Genomic DNA, 20,132 nt, shown 5'->3' with positions numbered 1-20,132 from the left:
ATATACAGTATAAGATTTATCAAAGGAATAAAAGGTCGCCATGGTGTAACAGAGGGAAGGAATGATTTGGGACTACAGTCCCTTGAACATAGAAGAAAAATACACAGAATTTCTCTCCTGATGAGAATTCTTTCAAACGAGGAAAGACACAAAATACTATCATCAGCATATGACGAAATAACAAACAATAGAACTTTAACTACAATGCACACAAGATCTGCGGAGAGAGGGGAACCTGCCTCAATATATGCCTCTAAACAGTTGTACTACAACAGCTTTCTACCCAGAAGTATCCGAGACCTAAAAATAGGGCAGTAATCTCATAATGCCCAAATCCTAAAATAAATGATTTCAAATAAATGTTGTAATTAAAACAGCTAAATGCTGGAATATTGATAGTGCATAAAGTATTCATAACCAAATCTATCAACAATGAGGCACTCAAAACCCTTATACCACTAGGTAGTTTTTTAGAGTGTTCTAAATTATCTGAGGTAAGATCTGAGGTAAGATACTACTCACAGTATTTGTTTCAACTTGACTCCATAATATAACTTCATTTTCAAGGTTAACATCACCAAACATATGTTTTTCAATTCGGCTGAACGACTAATAAATTTCGCAAAACAGCTGAAAATTTATTTGCTATAGGCTTCTGGTGTACTTTGGGATAGAACCACAGGTTTTGCTGTAGTTTTAAAGAACACTCGGTTGGCAATAGCAATCAAACACGAGACAGTCGACGGCGCTTTCAAGCAACGCAGATGGATAACAGTGCCTGTTTAACATACGAAAGTTTAAGGCTAGGTTGGTATTGTGATAGATTTCAAACCTTATGTCACCAAGAAAACACTAAGCCTAAATACAGTTAACGTGCGTTAACATATCTTTGAAGCACGTTTTGTATTTGATTTGCTTAATATTCAACTGTATGAAAATCTAAGCAGTAAAAAAGAAAAATGTTAAATAATGTTAAACTAAAACTGGTCGATTAAACTATAACCAATAATAACTTAACTTCTAATATCTATATATCAGTGAGTTATAACACATAACAAAAAGACGCGAAATCCGTTCACTTATAAATGCGGCTGCCACTATCGGAACTATGAGCTGACCAAGTCTAGTAAACACGGCGGTTTCCCTATGAGGAAGCAAGACTGTGCCGATGGCAGTTCATTATTTCGGGTTTAGCAATGAATTATACACCTAAAATGGCCAAGTTCATTTATTAGCGTCACAATTAGAGCGCCATCTTTAAATATGCTACATAGTTACGCTTTTTTATAACAACCCATCGACAGTGTACAACATTTAATCTCAATAAGCTTGTTGGTGCTTTTATCTATCCCCAATCTTAATCAACCTATATATTAAAGTCAAGACAAAGGTCTATATATTCATTCAACCTACATATCAAAATCAAGCTAGCTAAAGAGGCTTCACACCTAGGTAGGCTATAGGTTTTTGTTGTAGATGGTTATTGTCATTACATGGTTTCAACATTAGGCAGACAACTCTATATGGGCTCTATATAATTTGCATTTCTGATCAACAGATGTTTCTACTGGATTTAAGGGTATCATTGGCACTGCTCACCTTACCAGCCCAGTGAACTTTAGCTTTAAAACTGATTGACTATCTAATAAAAGATCACAATAGTTGTTTATATCACCAAAAGCAGAAAACTGGCCAAAACTGTTGTATACATTTGACTAAAATCTTGCAACTTACATTGCTTTGTTTGAAAAGTGATCGGATTGGCCTCGAGCCTAGATTAGCTTTAGCTATTGCGCCAGTAGATCCAAACACTCAATATATCTTATTCGTTGAAATAGACCAATTGCAAATTATAAACCTTAACTACGGTATGCTTGACCACAAAATTTATTTGTTATTTAGAAAATAAATGATCTATACATAGAAGATGAGTTAGATGCTCGGATGCTAATACAATGTCTAATAGCATTATATATAAAAAGTATACAATAAATTCAACAACTAAATGTCTTTGAACTGTACAAATTGTATGCATATATAAAGCAAACTATAAATCTTAATTACAGTATACGTGATCATCAAAATTGGTTGTGATTCAGAAAATAAATGATCCATGCATAAAAAATTAATGAGTCAGATGCTCTGATGATCCTAATATAACGTCTAATAGCATTATAGTATATACAAATTATATAATAAATTGAACTACTACATGCCTGCAAACTGTACAATTTGTATGCATATATAAAAAGTAGTCTTAAAAATAAATACCAACTTAAACTGGCTATAGACAACTTATGTCATAGCGAAATAACAGTTTACTGTCCTCTAAATAATATGATTTTTGTAGCATTTTGTCTGATGTTCACTTTATGTAAATCTAGGTTTCTTAAGTTGGCAAAGGGGTGCTGTCTTAAATCAAAGTATGTTTCCACCACTAAAGCTAGTAGTGAGAAGTGATGATTAATTCCTACAAGTGTCAGTACAATGTTGCTTTAATTCAAATATATCATAGCGTGCAATCTCTTCTTGTACACACTCCAGAATCTTGGGATATTTCAGACATTGATTTGCTGATGTAGCCGCTTTCAGATACTTTTTGGTGCAAAGAACAGTTGTTACAACACCATCAGAAAGAGAAATCAAGCCACCGTTGTTCTTAACTCTTAACAGAATATCAATATCATCATATTTGCTAATTTCCTTAGACTGAATTAGGGAGAGTCTACATGACTCCCAACGCAAGTTTTAAGCAGTTTTCTGACAAGCCAACCAGATATATATACAGCAATGTTACCAAGAACAGGATGTGATGCAATGTTTAGCATTCCTTCGGGAAGCACAGTTTGTTTGTCAATAAAATCTTCAACATTATCTTCCCTACCAACGGTTGGTGGCACATAGGTAGTAGAAGCTTGTAACAATGCAGTGTCATCCATAGATCTGACATTATACCAGTAGCTCCTGATGTAACAACACATCTTGTAACCACGCGGCTAAAGATATGCTCGAACTGCTCTACTGATGAGTTGTTGTTCCAGCCTCCTGAAATAATAACAGTTATCCTTTGTTGCAATTGGAAATAAAATGGAAATGGCGCTCAAATATGGACTGAATAATGATATTTAAAAGAAAATGGTTAGACAGTTAAGGTATCAGCCAAATGTTCCCATTACAATCAAACACACCAAGAAAATAGATTCATAGTCGAGCAATATCATGGTGTCCAGAAATATATGAATTGATTATATTTAGGTTTTGACGCACATTATCTTGAAGCTTGATGATAACAATTTTTGTATCATCCTTGATTTGGCCCACTTGATCTATTTTGCCTGAAAGCAGTGTGTGGTCTAAAAAACTACATCCAGCAGGTGAAATCACATACTGCAAAGCATAATACATGTTTGTGCGTTTTCAGCTATACTTATATGAGATGAATTAACAAGCACTGTACTACATACCAAACCTCCGCACAGCATCAAAGAACAACTCTAGATGGTCCTGTGAGAACTTGTACATCAGCAAGTAATCTAAATGACCAGGCTTCAGTAGCTTCTCAACTAAACTGAGCACTACATCAACAACACACACCAATCCAGTAATGCAAACATGCCTACAAACAAACCAACAAAATATGTCAATACATAAATATTGTTCTTTTTTCACTGTACATGAGAGATGCTTAAAGCCAGACTTTTAGATAAACAGAAACCTGCTGAGATCAAAGCTGCATTATTGTTTATCCAAGCAATTTACAGCAGTTTACATAATATTTATCTCTGTTGCCTGTTGTCCAACACAGCTGGTTTGGTTAGCTATGTCGTAAAAAACCATTGTCCAGCACACCAGGTCTCTCCTTTCTATGAGTCTGCTGCCTATATTTAGCCAATATCCTGAAAAATATAACATGTTCACACACACACAAGGGGGTGTCTCACCCCTCCCCAACAATAACAGTCAGCGCCTGACTCTCAAGGGGCGATACTGCCAGAGTACTGGTCGCTTCATGTTCAGAACATGGACGGCCAGGTTCGGCGAGCAAGGGAAGCAATACAAATCTCACTCTATCTCAAACCTATTTGTACTAATAATGCCCCACAAGTGTCTAACTATGTCTAACCTTGTTGCAGTATTATCCACTACCTATCCACTACCACTACAATTTACTCATCATGAACGGCATTACAAAACCCTGTTAATTCTCAAACGACGTTAAGTTTTCTTTTTTTTTTCTTTCTTTTGTTGGTTATTTATTTACCTTTTCGCTACTCCCCGCACCTTCAGCTGCATTATTCTCTTCCCCAGAAAAGAATAATAAGAATTCAAAAATGAGGACCACCTGGGACATACCCAAATGGGTTCCATTGCTGGCAATATTAACAGTGGCCATAAATCTACTCGCATGGATACTCCGTAAGTGTAAACTAGCTAACCGTAGTTCCAACGTACACCGACACATTCATATAACTATGTTATATGCGTATTTAAGAAATTTGCTTCACTTGAATACCACACTAACATCAATGATTAATAACTACCAGTTCCACTTCAATCTAAACTATACCAATGTGATTTATTATGTTTAGGCAAGCCGCCTTGTTGTTATGGTTTTCCAAGAGTGGAGAGTTCAAATTATAGGACTTGACCTAGATCTTTAGTGCAAGTCTAGCTATGCTCAGTTTCAGAGGTTGATTATAGCAATCAAATATCCTTTATTCTTATGAACCAAAACCCAATACAGAAGTAGCAAAATTCTAGAATATAAGATAGATAACAAGTAGTAAAGCTAAGTAAATAATCTCTTAAGCCAACAGCTGTATAGGCTCTTAAGCTTGTCTTGTACGTCTACAAGTGTCACTGTCAAAAGGGGATGAGCTACTAAAATTGTTCGCTTTTATAGGCATTCAGGATAGCCTGAGGACGGGTACATATAATGTTCGTATTATATTTCGTGTTGTAGGAGTAAGTCCATAGGAGGGAACACTGTCTTTGGATACGTCATCTGAAGAGCGCTCTCTCTGTGTCTCGGAGCGAGGATTGCATAATATTGTTTCCGTTAGCACTTGTGACACGTCAGGGAAAAGTACCAGCTCAGGGTGATGGTGAGTTCAGTTATTTTTGGTTGTGCTGGGTGGTGGTCGGTAAATGTAATTACTTCGAAATTCCTTTGGCGGCTTCCACAGGTGGTGTTGACGCAGTTTCCAAGATTGATGTCTTCTAATTCTGATGTTTCCAATTAGAGAATCTTTTGATGTCTCTTAGGTGTCTTGCTGCTTGTAGGAATTATATGCTTATCCTGTGGTCTGGCTGCATTCCCTGCTGGTATCTTGTTTTCATTGTATCTCCATACAACATTTCTCCCATTGTTAAAGAACGATATGTCCTCATATCGGTATCAGTATTCCGTTGTAACGTTGCTGTTGGCATAATGGTAGTAAAATATACAGAATATATAAAGTGAAATGAAGTTATAAAGTTATGGTTAGAATAACGATATTTAAAACCCATGTACCCAAGTTAATTAAAAAAATTATATAATAATTCGTAAAAACAAAACCATGAATAAAATCCAAACCCATAAAGATGTTGAAAGTAAAACATGAAATTTTTTTTTGATTTTCTCAGAGCAATAAGGTATGTGTTAGTAGTAAAAGTAAATGGTTGTTAGTTTGCCTTGTGGTATAGGCGAGTGTCAAGTGTCCTTTCGAAATCACGTATTATTGTCCTGGTGTTTGTATTGCGTCTCCCTTGGCAAAGTAAACGGGTCCTCCCGTGTGTCAGTATGTATGGGTGGTTGTAAGCGGCGGGTAGTCATTGGTTTCATGGTCAGGAAAGAAAGCTAAATGTTGAAATAGAAACTTCACATAACATTACAGCAAAAACTGGCGTGCCTCTCAAAGTTCTAAAATCACAAAAATACACGTTATAACATGCATGACTCAGTTGTGTGTAAGAAATTTTCATTCTCCATTGTTGGATCTAACTACAGAAAGAAATTTGTCCAAGCATCTGTGTTCATCACTACCCTGTCTTATCCTAAAAAAAGAAAGTCATAATAGAAGTCGACAGTTTTAAGTGAGTTCATTTTCTGGTATGTGCCGTGTCTATTTTTTAGTAGAGTTTATCCTAAAAAAAATTCAAAAGTCAATTTTCATTAAATGAAGTGAGGCACGCCATTAATTTCCTACAGTGGCTATAATTGGTCTCCATCTCAGAGTTAAGTGAGCCATGCTGTGTTTAGTTAAATTAGGTAATCCATCAGCCACTATCCAAGATTGACAAAACAATACGGCACGGCGTACCTGTCAAAGAAATACAGATGTAGGAATGGGGTAGTTGGTGTATAACATTTAGTGGTAAAGGATGGGTGGTCGTAAAGGGTCATTAGCGACAGCAGGATATAAATATAGAGTGGAGATTTTTTTTAACAGCATTTACAAAAAAACATGGCAGGTGTTATGTTCTGTTGTGGTTTGACTCACATGTTTTGCAATGTTTGTGTATGGGCTTTTGATTGCTGCCTGTCCTGCCCTTTACTATGACATCCTGTTGGATGATTTTTGCTATAGCAGAGCAGTTTACAGTTAGCCAGCAATAAAGCTAGTACCACAATATACACTACAATAATTGGTGACGAGAATAAACTCAGATGGCTGATGCTCAACAGGGCTCATCGTTGAGACATTTTCTGGTTTCAGAAGACCCGTTGACAGTTGGGTCGAGATGGAAGAGGTGGCGACGGGCTCTCTGCTATCATGTAGAGGCACGGGGTATCACTAGTGTGAGTAGAAAAAAAGCTTTGTTGCTGGATTTGGCGGGCGATGAGGTACAAGATATCTTTGATGTACTAACATTGAAGGATGAAGGGGCTGAAGATTACGAGAGGGCATTAGCCACTTTGAATGATTATTTCTTACCTAAGACAAATGTACCTTACAAACGCTCTGTGTTTCGCCGCACAGAGTTTAAACAGGAGGAGACGGTGTCTGAATATGTTACGAGACTCAGACAGCTAGCAAAAACGTGTGAATTTGACCAAGTGGATGATATGATCAGAGACCAAGTTATAGAGAAATGCAGGTCTGTTGCATCACGTAGGAAGCTTTTGGAAGAGGGTTCGAGTTTGACATTAGAAAAGTTGTTAAAGATTGCTGCGACCGATGAGGCAGTGATGAGGTAAGCGCAAGATATTAGTGGGCTGTTTGACTAATGAGCAGAGGAATAACGATGGGACAGTTAACAGAATTCGGAGTAGCCGGAGAGCAAATGAACAGTCGTCTGGAGGGACTAATACTGCTCTGACCACAAGGAAAACAGCTGACAGACGCTGTTTTAGATGTAATTCCAGCAGACATGTTGCCTCCTCAAAAGAATGTAGGGCTAGAGATAAGGTGTGCCATGCTTGCAATCGTAAAGGGCATTTTAAGGGGGTCGAGGTTCTGTGATGTAGGAGAAACCAGAGCTATTGACAATAGACAGGAGGAGAATACTAGAGACGACAATGAAGAGATAGCCACATTGTTCGCCATTGAGGATGAAAAGGATGTACGATGTACTGTGCAGCCACCGAATTCAGCTAAAACAACTCTGACACTTAACAATGTACTTACTGACATCATAATTGACTCTGGAGCTTCAAGTAATCTGATGGATATACATACTGCAAAGAATGTTAAGGCTAGCATTGGTAAAACTACTAAACTATTATATGCTTTAAGGGGTGGTCGCACGAGCGCCGAACCGCACTAACTGACGCAAAACGACGTCGCTGTCAGCTGTAAAAAGTTCGGCAGAAGACATTTCTGGCTGAAAAGAACCACTTCGGTCCTGCTTGAAATTTCGTGGCCGAACCCTTGCTCTTATTGGCTGGTTAAAATTCTAGCGAGCACGTGTCACATTTCTCCTTACGTGCTTGTGAGCAAAATTTAAAATAACGATTTAAAACCATTTATACCATTTAATAACCATTTAAAATGGACGATATTTTTATTTCGTTGATAAAACAACATTGATCAATTTACAACAAGGCTCACCCGGACTATAGTAAAAAGATAGCGTAGTTCACAATATTTGGTCTTTCATTTCGATTGAAATAAGAGCACAAAACTATTTGGAATTCGTTGGTAAATAAGTAAAATAATTAAATAACGTCATCCATTGTTATATGATATGTTGTAACAGTATTGTGCCGGGCGTTACTCTGACACAATGTTGCTTGTGATTATGTTGCATAAATGTAAGGTGTTGCAGTTCAATGTTGCATAAATGTAAGAGAATGAGGGTGGTTTTTTTCAGATAGAATATAAGTAGATATGTAGAAGTAATGTGTCATACTCATCCTGATGAAGAAGAGTCGACTGATTTATTTATGTAAAACCACGGTACTATGATAAAGGCTGTTTTTGTTTGTTATGAACTCAGCGTAGAAAAACATTCATATGTTAACAAAAAATATAATTTTGTTGATGGGACGTGTTGGTAAAATCTTTGTATCTAGTCATTTGTTTTGAGCAGTTGAACGATCTTCTGATATATCTACTGCGTAGTTATAATTAATGATTGTTATGCAGTTTTTTTGTTCCTATCAGTTATATTTCTATATTGTAGATGCAGACTATGCTGCGAAGTATTGGGGGATGCTGCGGGATAGGTACCAGAAGGCAAAGAAAAGGCAACAGGTCAAAGAGAAAAGTGGTTCTGGGAAATCAACCGAGCCAACGTGGTATCTATGGTGCCAGATGGCGTGGTTAGATGACTACATGAAGAAATCGGAGTAAGAATATTTCATGCATATTTATTATTGGGTTGCATTGTATAACAACTATAAGTGTTATTTTTTACCCAAACCTTGCTCTTCGTCTTATGAAATGTCTGGTTCTTATGCAATAATGGAAGAAAAACTAATGGCAATCTATTGTTACTAGCAAATGAGCAGACTAGAAATAATTTTGTCATGTTTGTAATTTCTTCCTGAATTTTATAGAACAGCCTCAAATACCTCGACCACTAATATCTCTGTTGTTGAGCTCGACACGCAGATCGAAGCACCGACGCCATCTACCTCCACAGATGATCGAGAGCTCAGTCTCGAGAGAACCACTCTTTCCAGCCCAACTATGCCACCAGTGACACCATCTTCCCAAAGAAAAAGAAAACGATCTAATGATGACCCAATCGCTTCCTCTCTGCTGGACAACATAAAATCTTTCAGTTCTTACTTAGATAGCAGGGTGAGTGTTTGAATGTTGATGTGAATGTTCATTTATATGAAAAAACACCACAATTACACTCAGACATTACCTTTTACAATCGCAATACTAATTGAAGTTTTATTGTCACATAGACTTTCGGTACTAGCAATCCGATGTTTGAGTTTGTGTTGTTTTTACCTGTTTTAAGTCTGTCATCTCCACCTCCTTTGAGAGAACTTGTCAGACTGCTACTGATGATAGTGTGGAAAGATTTGGCACCATGGTGAAGGAGCAGTACAGGCTGCTGGATGCTTCTAGTCGTAGATTCTTCCACATTCCAGGTACTTCGAGGTAGGCATAGCCTACCTCGAAGTAATGGAGTCGGCTTCACCCCTACTTCAGTTTATATCATCAAATGAATGTGCTGACCAAGACTTAGATGACAGCACATTTCATCATCTGTAGCCCGTGTAGCACTATATTTTAGTCCAATGGAATATACTCACCATATCAAAATAGGTTTTTTGTTAGTTTTATTTTGTCTATACTGTACACTGCACACCACAATCCCGGCCAATGGAACTTTGCTAAGTTCAATAAGACTTATATTATGCTCAAGTTTTATTTTGACAATCTACCTCATTTTATTTTGACAATCTGCCTCATTTTATTTTGACAATCTGCCTCATTTTATTTTAAACTCGAGAAATAAATTCTATGTTCAACTCAAGACGAAAACTAAGTAGTTAGGTTTTTAGTAGATAATGTATTGTATGTATAATAATAAATTGCCTAGTAGCAATTATTGTCTAATAATTAGGTAATAGTGGTAATAAGTAAACTGATGTGGCTGATGCCTAGTAGCATCAGCCACATCAGTTTATTCTCATAAGAAGTCGATCCTGCCACTCCCGAACACCTTGATTCGAAAACCATTCAACATATTTCTGTCTGGTGCTAGTACCAGCTACTGCCCAGTTACGACCAGCAAGAGGGTATACACCGACGAGCCAATTGTCATCTCGCCATAATCCCTGAAATATCTCACCATTCTGTAATGCAGTGTCCCCATAACCAGCTGGTCCATATTCATCATCTTTTAAACCCATTAAGTAGTTGTGAGGAATACATATAGCGTGCACCATGCATGTAACCTTCTCGGGTGGTGCATCAATTGGAATATAGAGAAATCTCCACCTGGTGGATAGTATTCCGAATGCATTCTCAATGACTCGTCGTGCACGGGATAGCCGATAGTTGTATCTTCTTTTGCGCATGTCATTCTTCGCCTCTCTACCTGCACAGTAAAACATATGATGTTTAATCCGCATTACTAATTAATGAGCAATGATTTTGCAAACACCAGCTATTGCCTTTGGCCGCATATATGGCAGATTTTCAGCTTATTGATGCTAGGTTCTACCCCCTTTTCGTTATAAATAGAAGATTGAGGTGCCCATACTCGAACTTATTTACACCCACTGTTTATATGGATTACCTGGGAATGGTCTCATCAGGTTTGTCTGGAGAGGAAAGGCTTTATTCCCTACCATCACATAAGCAGTTTCTTGGTTGACTTCAGGTAAGTTGTTTGGAGGTGGAGTATTGACTCCATTCTCACTCCAGGCGCTACCAAAATTTGAATGATCCCAGACACCTGCAATGAAGACATAAGACATCATTTGTTTACATATTTCTGGCGATCTGTGTTTAGTGGAGATCCATAAATAAAGTTGCTAGGATGTATACTTTGTGCATGGAGGTGAGGTGGCACTGGAACTAGCAGACATATGCATAAAAAAATATGTGACTTTAGTCTTTACCTGCATAAAACAACACTTTAGACTAACCTTATGGCGCCTTACAGTGCCTCGCCTTGCGCGTTCACAACTCGAGTTGCCGTGTTGTACAACTCGGCCTGGGTTTTTGACGAACTCGAGTTGCGTTACGCAAAACTAACACGGGTTCGTAAAGAAAGCAAAGTGAGTAATTGGGGTGTCTCATTTACAGAAATTTAATAATGATAATTTAAATATGTGTACATATTTAAATTATATATATTGGCGAGATTTGCGCATATTCATTTCTATAAATATAAAGAGACAAAAACAATTGTAGAATGTAAAAAGCAAACTAAACAACAATCTATATGAGAGCCGAGCAGCGAAATTTTTTTCCCTAACAGGTTTACATACGGCAGTAAAATTTTGGCTCATGATTGGCTTTAGTAATTGAGTTTTAGTAATCAAAACCTACATCATTACATTGAAAGTCAATAGTTATAATTAGAGAGGAACACAAAATTCCAAAATTTTATTCAAAATGGCTTAAATTATTGAGTTTTAAGTGAGCGCCTCTTACGTTTTAATAGCACTTTTTGAATGATAACATCAGTTTTGCTACGTTATTTAGAATTTTGTGTTCCTTTCTAATTATAACTATTGATTTCTGATGTAATGATGTAAGTTTTGGTTACTAAAACTTAATTACTAAAGCCAATCATGAGCCAAAATTTTACTGCCGTATGTAAACCTGTTTGGGAAAAAGAAATTCGCAGCCAGCCGGGCAACTTCTTTTCCAAATAAAAAAAGAGTCATCTCTCTAGAATCTGACAAGAAACTGAATGAACACCGAAAATGAACATAGAAATTATTTCAACGGCGTTTAATGATGCACAAAAAAATTCCATATACATGTACATGTAGCTAGAGAAAATGAAACGATGAGATGTTCTCAAGCCGAGTTTTTGAACTCGAGTTGCTGTTTAAAGAACTCGGCTTGGGTTTTGATGAACTCGAGTTGTGCAACTCGAGTTGTACAACTCGAGTTGCAAACTCGGCACAGTATAATTCTAATAATTCGCTATTAGCTCTAGTTTTACAGTACATACATAGTTTAATTTCTATTGGCTAACGGGTGCCTATTGATATGCCATTGTTAATATAACTAGATCTACGGTTATGCTACCGTAATACCAGTATATTGCACCTTACTTTTGAAAATTCGCGTTGCGTGTTCACAACTCGAGTTGTGCAACTCGAGTTGTACAACTCGAGTTGTGAACGCGCAACGCGAGGCACTGTAAGGCGCCATACTAACCTCCATCACTAGCGGATCCCTGTTGTCCAATGTCCACAATCAGGAACTTGTAAGTAGCATCAGCTACTGCCATCAGGTTTATTGAAAAGGTCTTTTTGTAATTGTAATATGTAGACCCACTTTCATCAGGTGATCTTATTAGGATGTGCTTTCCATCGATAGCACCCACACAGTTGGGGAAATCCTATGATTCATAAAACCTAGAAATACATAAATGCAAATCAAGATTAACAGCTCCAGTGCCCTTCTGGTGTTTTTTCTGATTATATATAACATAATAGATATAATCTTGTAATCTTCTTCCAAGATGTAATCAACCCGTTCCAGTTTTCAAAAAATAATTGGATCACTAATAGAGTTGCCCCGATTTTGATATCGGAATCGGTATCGGTGCCGATATGGGTGTTAAGTATCTGAATCGGTATCGGCCGATCTTTTCTTAAAAATCGGAAACTTCAGATAGTTTTTACATATCAGCTATTTAGCAGAAACCTGTATTTTAGCCAATTACTTTAATAAAAAATCATCAGCTGCGAGTTCTTTGCTTTTACCTAATGAATTCCGGGCCTGTCACACAATCTATTTCATGTCTATAGCCTAATAAACATCCACACAGCTGAGCAATATTTTGGCTTTAGTCAGGACGTAATCACAAAGTGCGGTATTTCCCACTTACAGCGATATGATTTATTGCGGCCAATCACGAACAATAGAACCATAATGAGAAACAAGAATGCGGTGTAATGTTTCTAATTACTAGCATTGCGAAAGTAATTTGAGCAATCGATGCATAAAGTTATCTCTCTCTTGATCATGACGATATGATGTATCGTTTGCATAAAATAACCTCAGTGGCTTATCGGTGTTTAGCCTGTCCTCCATAGTCTTCGGCAAGCGAGTCCTTCTTCAGTACGACTGGCTACATCGATAGTGATAGAAGATAAAGACGTCTCACTGAGATAATTGAATCACTAACGGTTATTAAAAGACGCATTTATTTGCTCTAGACTTGTACAGGCGCAGCATTTCGTTCAGCAGTAGAAGAAAGACTTCATTATCACAAAGAAAGCTGTACCACTAACAGTAATTACCATTATTAATGACATATTTCAAGAAACATGGACTGTTTTGTTATTAGATGCACGGTATGTCAGTATGCGAATACGTATATATACATGTATATCTTTTTTCAAAAATACAAACAAATAAATACATCAATATTTTTATTTTTTGCATTATATTTATATTTGCATAATACAATTACCAATAATCTATGCAACACAAAAGAATCTGAATCGGCATCTGAATCGGATTATTTTTCAATAAGAATCGGTATATCGAATCGGTATCTGAATCGGCTGGTGAAATTAGAATCGGGGCATCTCTAATCACTAATATATTGGTCAAAGTTACCTAGTTAACCATTTCGCAGGCGAGTTTTTGGGGCTTTTTGAGACCGCCCGGGCAAATTGACTTTTTACAAATTGATTTAAACAAAATCATTGATACACTCTCATTTACATTATCGTATACGTGTATCACGTTTTTATGATACAGGTAAATACAAATAAAAATGTTTTACGCCAATTCCTCAGATAGGGCCTAACTGTTTCTCAGATTGTTCATTGAGTATTGCAAAAACGAGCGTTTTTCTAACACGGCTTATTTTTTGTTGCTAACAGAAACCAAAAGTCAACAAAAACGGCAATAAACAAACAAGAAATCAATTTATGATGTTAAAGGGTTAAAACAATGTTCGGGTGCCTGCAAAAAGGTTAAAAAAACAAATTATGTTCAATGTCTATAGCACTTACTTGTCTGCGATATTGCGCCATTCAACGTGAGAGGTAGGTGGTTTGAGGTAAATAGGACCCATTATATCTACAATAGCTTGACAAGTGTCCTGAATAATTCCGCTGACTGTTGATCTGCCCAGTGCATAGTGGGGGGCTATCACGTTGTAACTGGTGCCTGTGGCAAGGTAATGAAGGGTCGCGTACAACCTTGTTCTTGGATCAATCGCTTTTTTCATGTTCATATCATTTTTCCGAATACGATGGTCAATTGTCTGCAGAATGTGATTGAAAGCATCAGGTCTCATTCTGAAGTAAGAGTGAAATCTATCAGGATAGTTGCATAACCTGTCAATCCTCAACCTGACACTGTTTTCATCCCTAGTCGCGTTCATAGGATGTACCCAATGTTCTCTCTCTCTGTCTGATGCCTACCTCTTTGTTTGAGAAAAAGGTAGGTGCAAACTAGCAAGCAAGTAAATGCAAAAATAATATCTATATCTTCATCTATAACAGGGGCGCTCAACAGGCGGCCCTGGGGCCAGATGCGGCCCTCAGCCTGATTTTGAGCGGCCCCCCAGAGACTTTACCAATGTAAAATTTTTATACTGAATTTTCTGCCCAAGTTCAGGCCCTAACTTAGCAGAAATGTAGGCCAATTGTAACCACACTTTCTGACCATGTTAACAGCTATGCTATGACTCTTGGAAATCCCTTTCCCTTGCATCACTTTTTTCTTCCTGTCTGATATTACTGCACATGTGGGTAAAATACCCAGTTTTTAGGGAATTTCCCTAACTGACCTGCTAACTGTTGGTTTATAAATCGGTTCATTCATTTAAACACAAGCATGGCAAGTAAAAGGAAGATAGACAGAGGGCAGAGAATTTAATAACGATTGGAAATTAAGCTATTTTGTGAAACACCACTCTGTAAATCAGGCTGTCTGCGTAATTTGCAACCAGATTATAGAAGTTCTCAAAGAATATAATATTCGACGGCATTATACTACTCGCCATGCACAACAGTATGACCAGCACAGTGGCCGAGAGAGAGAGCAGAGAAGTATGAAACACTGTCAAAAAATCTCGCATCACAGCAGTGCTTGTTCACCCGCTACACTGAAATCAGTGAAAAGGCTACAAAGTGTAGTTTGGTGATAGCTAACAAAATTGGCCAGAGGCAGCTGCCATTTCAACATGGAGAGTTCGCAAAAGAGGTAAGTTTATCTCTATTTCATCAATATGCTGAATATTACCGGTTCTTGTTTGGGTACCATTTATATGTGTATTATATTTGCATGCATTTTGTGTTTTATTTAAATTTTATCAGCATATTCAACAGCACATGAAAGTATTGTTATTGACTATTGTATTGTAGGTACTGACAGCATTTGTGGAAGAGTTTTGCCCCGACAAGAAAGAAGCACTGGAGAGCATCTCTTTATCAAGACACACAGTAATTAGAAGGATTGAAACATTGAGTAAGGACATTGAGCGCAAACTCAGAGGTTGCAAGCAATTTTATCTACTTTAGCATTGCGATTGATGAGAGTACAGATAATTCAGACATAGTACAACTTGCCATCATGGTCAGAGGTATTGATGACCAGTTCAGCATCACAGAGGATTTTCTCATAATGAGCAGCCTTCACGGCACCACAACTGGTCAAGACATATTCGACAACCTGCTCAAAGAACTTAAAGATTTCAATCTACCACTTGAGAAGTTATCAGGGATATGCACTGATGGTGCGCCGGCAATGACTGGAGAACACACAAGCTTAATTGGCTTGCTGTTGAAGTCCAGAGTGTGGAATGTCCCTCCTATCATGTACCACTGCATCATTCACCAGGAAAATTTAGGAGCACAGCACCTTAAGATGGGATATGTCATGGAATTGGTTGTATCCACAGTAAACTACATAGGGGCTCAAGCTTTGAGTCACCGCCAGTTCAAAGAGATGCTGAAGGAGATTGAAGCAGAATTTCAAGACGTGACATATTATTGTAAAGTGAGATGGCTCAGTAGTGCAAAAACACTTCGTCGGTTTCTCAGTCTTTTAGATCCCATCGATACGTTCATGAGAGGCAAAGGACGTAACCATGAAGAATTCAAAAATGTGGCATGGATAAATGATCTTGCTTTCCTGGCAGACATTACTGAGCATATGGTGGATCTCAACCGCAAACTACAGGGAAAGCAGCAGCATGTATCATCTCTGTGGAGCCATATAACAGCTTTCCAGTGTAAATTAAATCTGTGGGTCGGTCAACTTCAAAATGGAAACTGCACACATTTTAAGAGCCTGCTGGAGCGACAACAGAGTGTTGAAAATCATGTCAGTGCAGAGCCATATGCAAAGCTCCTGACTGGCCTTGCTGCTGAGTTTGGCAGAAGGTTTGCTCAATTTGATGGCACTTGCATGCATATCAACATCTTTGAAGACCCATTCTCAGTCGACGCAGAAGAAGCATCTGCTCCTCTACAAATGGAACTGATTGATATTCAAGCTGATAAAAGGCTGAGCCAGCATCACAACAGCCATGAACTTGTAGAATTTTACCGTGAATTTCTTCCAAAACAAAGATTTCCAGGCCTATACAAACATGCTTTACTCATGGGCAGTTTGTTTGGCTCGACTTATCTATGCGAGTAGTTCTTCAGCCGTATGAAGCATACCAAAAATAAATACAGGACAACTATCACTGATGAACACTTGACCCAGCAACTAAGACTGGCTTCCTCAGCTACCCAGCCTGACATTGATAGAATAGTCAGAGAAAAGCAATGCCAAGTATCACACTGAAATATCTAATTACATGTTTTAGTGTTTGTAACTGTCCATGAAATGTTCAATTTATGTACTTGTACATGTATATCTCATTTACTTTAGTTGTACAACTTATTTTACTAACCTAAATAAATTTTACTGTAAATAGCACTGTAAATCTTAATCAGTTCACGGAACTCTGTGTGCAAACAAGGAGTATAGCAACTTTGACCTAACTTATGTAGATGTAATGTCGGCCCCCTGCCTACAGATAATTTTTCATATTGGCCCTCACTATGAAAAGGTTGAGCACCCCTGATCCATCGTATTAATATCAGACAGGAAGTGAAGTGACTTCGGATGCCGTGTGACATGTGCCACGAACCGAACCAGCCTCCGAACCGATCCTACGTCAGTTCGGTACCCGTGTGACCACGCCTTTATGGTAACAAATCTGAATCACTTGTTTAGTAGGGCAGGCAGATATTGCTGTGTTTGTTAGTGAAAGTGGTAAATGTGTAAACACTGTTTTCTATATTTTCAATGGAAGTGCAGCTACCTTGCTTAGTAAGAAAACCTCAGAACAATTGGTGGAACTGTTGAGAGTAGGGCCGGGGTCTGGGAGTGTGAACAGCTTGGGTTCGGTGGGTTCTTGTGGTCCTGGGATTGAGTCGTGGTGTGAGGAATTCCCGGAGGTCTTTACAGGCGTAGGCTGCATGAAAGGGTTCAAAGTAGCTTTACACATAGATCAAAATGTAACCCCAGTAGCACAAACTGTAAGACGAATGCCATTTGGCCACAGAAAACTTGCTGAGGCTAAGTTAAATGAGCTGTTATCAGCTGATATCATAAAAAGGGTTGAAGGTCCGACCCCTGGGTGAGTCCCATTGTAACTGTACCTAAAGATCGGGATGACATACGCTTGTGTGTCGATATGCGGAAAGCAAATAGGGCTGTGTTGCGTGAGAGACATCCATCCCAACAGTGCGGGAGCTATTGTACAACCTGAATGGTGCTAAGGTGTTTAGCAAGGAAGATCTTAAACTAGGGTTCCATCAGTTTGAGTTAGATGAAGATTCAAATAGCATGACTACATTCGTGCCACCTTTGGCCTTTTCCGCTACAAGAGGTTAATGTTTGGCATTGCATCAGCACCGGAGGTTTATCAATACCAAATCCATAAGGCATTGCAAAGGTTACAGAGGTGTCAAAACTATACTGATGACATTATTATTTATGACGCCAACAAAAGTAAGCATGATGAGCGGTTGCGAGCTTTCTTGGGTCGCATGAAAGAGTTGAACCTTACACTTAACCCAGCCAAGTGAAAATTTGGTTAGGTAAAGTGTCGTATGTTGGCTATGAGATTTCAGGTTCAGGTGTTGAGATTAGACCCGGTAAATTAAAGTCCATAGCCGAAGCTAGAGTACCAAATGTCACAGAATTTCGTAGTTTCTCAAAGGCTTGTGAATTTTATGGGTGGCTTCGTCCCTGATTTAGCTACTCAGGTCGAGCCATTGCTAGAACTGACCAGAAAGTGTCCCGTTCAAGTGGGGCAGCAGACAAAGTAGTGCTTTTAGTGAGGTTAAACGATTAATGGCAGACAAAAAAACTTTAGCGTCTTTTGATGCTAATGCTGCAACCACATTGACTACTGATGCGAGCCCTTATGGGCTTGGGGCTGTGCTAAGTCAGAATATTGGAGGGGTGGAAAGGGTTATTGCGTATGGTCATCGTAGTCTGACCAGCATAGAAAGACGTTATACCCAAACAGAGAAACAAGCCTTATCTTTGGTATGGGGATGCGAACATTTTGCTCTGTACCTCATTGGTGTTAAGTTCAAGTTGGTCAGCGATCATAAGCCTTTGCAGTTTATATTCAATAAAACGCGATCCTAGCCGACTCCTAGGATTGGGCGATGGGTGCTTAGGCTACAAACATTTGATTATGAGGTAGAATACAAGCCTGGCCCAAAGAATATAGCTGATCCTCTTTCTAGGTTGTCAGCAGATGTAAATTCAGTGCACTGCAAAGCCAATGTAGCTGACAGTTATATCAGATTGATTGCATCCGAGGCAATTCCTAATGCAATGACATTCACCCAAGTGCAGAAGGCCTCATCTAGATGCCCTGAGATGAAAACAATTAAAAAGGCACTTATGACTGGCAGCTGGGGGTCATTGTCTGCCAGCATATAAAGCTGTCCAAACTGAACTAAATGGGTGTGATAATGTTTTAATGAGAGGTCACCATATAGTAGTACCTACAGAGTTAAGAAATCAGGATGTTGCTCTAGCACATGAAGGCCACCAGGGAGTAACAAAAACCAAACAGAGGCTCCGATCAAAAGTGTGGTGGCCTGGTATGGACAAGCTTGCTGATAGAAAATGTAGAGAGTGCTTTGAGTGTCAGTTAGTTGGTGCACCTGTTAGACCTGAGCCAATGTCAAGCACAAGGATGCCTGATCGACCATGGGAGCACATAGCTTGTGATTTGCTTGGCCCACTGCCCAATGGAGAGTACGTGTTTGTTGTTGTAGACTACTATAGCAGATATTTTGAGGTGGCCTTCTTGAGAACTGTAACATCAAGCAAAATTATTGAGGTATGTGACACAATGTTTAGCAGATGGGGTCTCCCATCTAGTGTAAAGACCGACAATGGTACACAGTTTAATAAAGAGTTTCAGGCATACCTCCGTGAACAGGGCATATTTTGGATGTCGACAACACCAATGTGGCCACGGGCCAACGGTGAGGTTGAAAGGCAAAATAGGTCACTCTTGAAGTCCCTTAAAATAGCAAATTTGTCAGGGAGAGATTACAAAGCAGAGCTACGAAGGTTTCTGATGGCCTGTAGATCAACTCCACACTCAGTGACAGGTGTGTCACCAGCTGAGTTATGTTGGGTAGGCAAATGAAGACCAAGCTGCCAAATATTGTGCAAGGGAACCCCTTGCACAAAGGGGGCCTAGATGAGAGTATAAGAGACCAGCAAGAGTTAGCTCAATTGAAGACCAGGGAATATACCGATAGTAAGAGAGGAGCAGTAGATAACAATGTTGATGTAGGAGACACAGTGTTAGTGAAATCTCAGAGGACTAACAAGCCAAGGCCAACTTTTGGTGCCGACAAGTTTCAGGTTGCTGCAAAGGAGGGGTCTGAGATAATGGTTAGTAATAGAGAAGGGAAACAAATACGTAGAAATGCTTCCGATGTGAAACCGTTTGTAGATAGTGAAACTGGCCATGCTAACAATGAAACTACCAGGGGC

At 38.6% G+C, this 20,132-nt stretch overlaps 3 protein-coding genes across 3 annotated transcripts in view; 2 read left to right on the top strand and 1 right to left on the bottom strand.

Annotated features, from left to right (window-relative positions):
* The window catches only part of LOC137390926 (uncharacterized), a 29,166-nt gene extending 24,873 nt beyond the window's left edge, over positions 1-4,293 (bottom strand). The window contains exons 1-3 of the mRNA XM_068077240.1: positions 4,262-4,293; positions 3,465-3,616; positions 3,268-3,335 (exon numbers count right to left, since the gene is read on the bottom strand). Coding sequence (XP_067933341.1) covers positions 3,268-3,335; positions 3,465-3,616; positions 4,262-4,293 — 252 coding nt within the window. The remainder of the gene's footprint in view (positions 1-3,267; positions 3,336-3,464; positions 3,617-4,261) is intronic.
* A 2,359-nt stretch (positions 4,294-6,652) lies between these two features.
* On the top strand, positions 6,653-7,183 carry LOC137390924 (uncharacterized). The gene has a single exon (XM_068077239.1). The coding sequence runs from the start codon at positions 6,653-6,655 to the stop codon at positions 7,181-7,183; it is 531 nt and encodes a 176-aa protein (XP_067933340.1).
* Positions 7,184-15,674: 8,491 nt separating this feature from the next.
* LOC137390923 (general transcription factor II-I repeat domain-containing protein 2A-like) lies at positions 15,675-16,745 on the top strand. The gene has a single exon (XM_068077238.1). The coding sequence runs from the start codon at positions 15,675-15,677 to the stop codon at positions 16,743-16,745; it is 1,071 nt and encodes a 356-aa protein (XP_067933339.1).
* The last annotated feature ends 3,387 nt before the right edge of the window (positions 16,746-20,132 follow it).

The sequence above is a fragment of the Watersipora subatra genome, chromosome 3 (assembly GCF_963576615.1).
Source record: "Watersipora subatra chromosome 3, tzWatSuba1.1, whole genome shotgun sequence".
Lineage (NCBI taxonomy): Eukaryota > Metazoa > Bryozoa > Gymnolaemata > Cheilostomatida > Watersiporidae > Watersipora > Watersipora subatra.
Note: the sequence above shows the minus strand (reverse complement) of the source record. Positions and strands in the feature narration are given on the sequence as shown.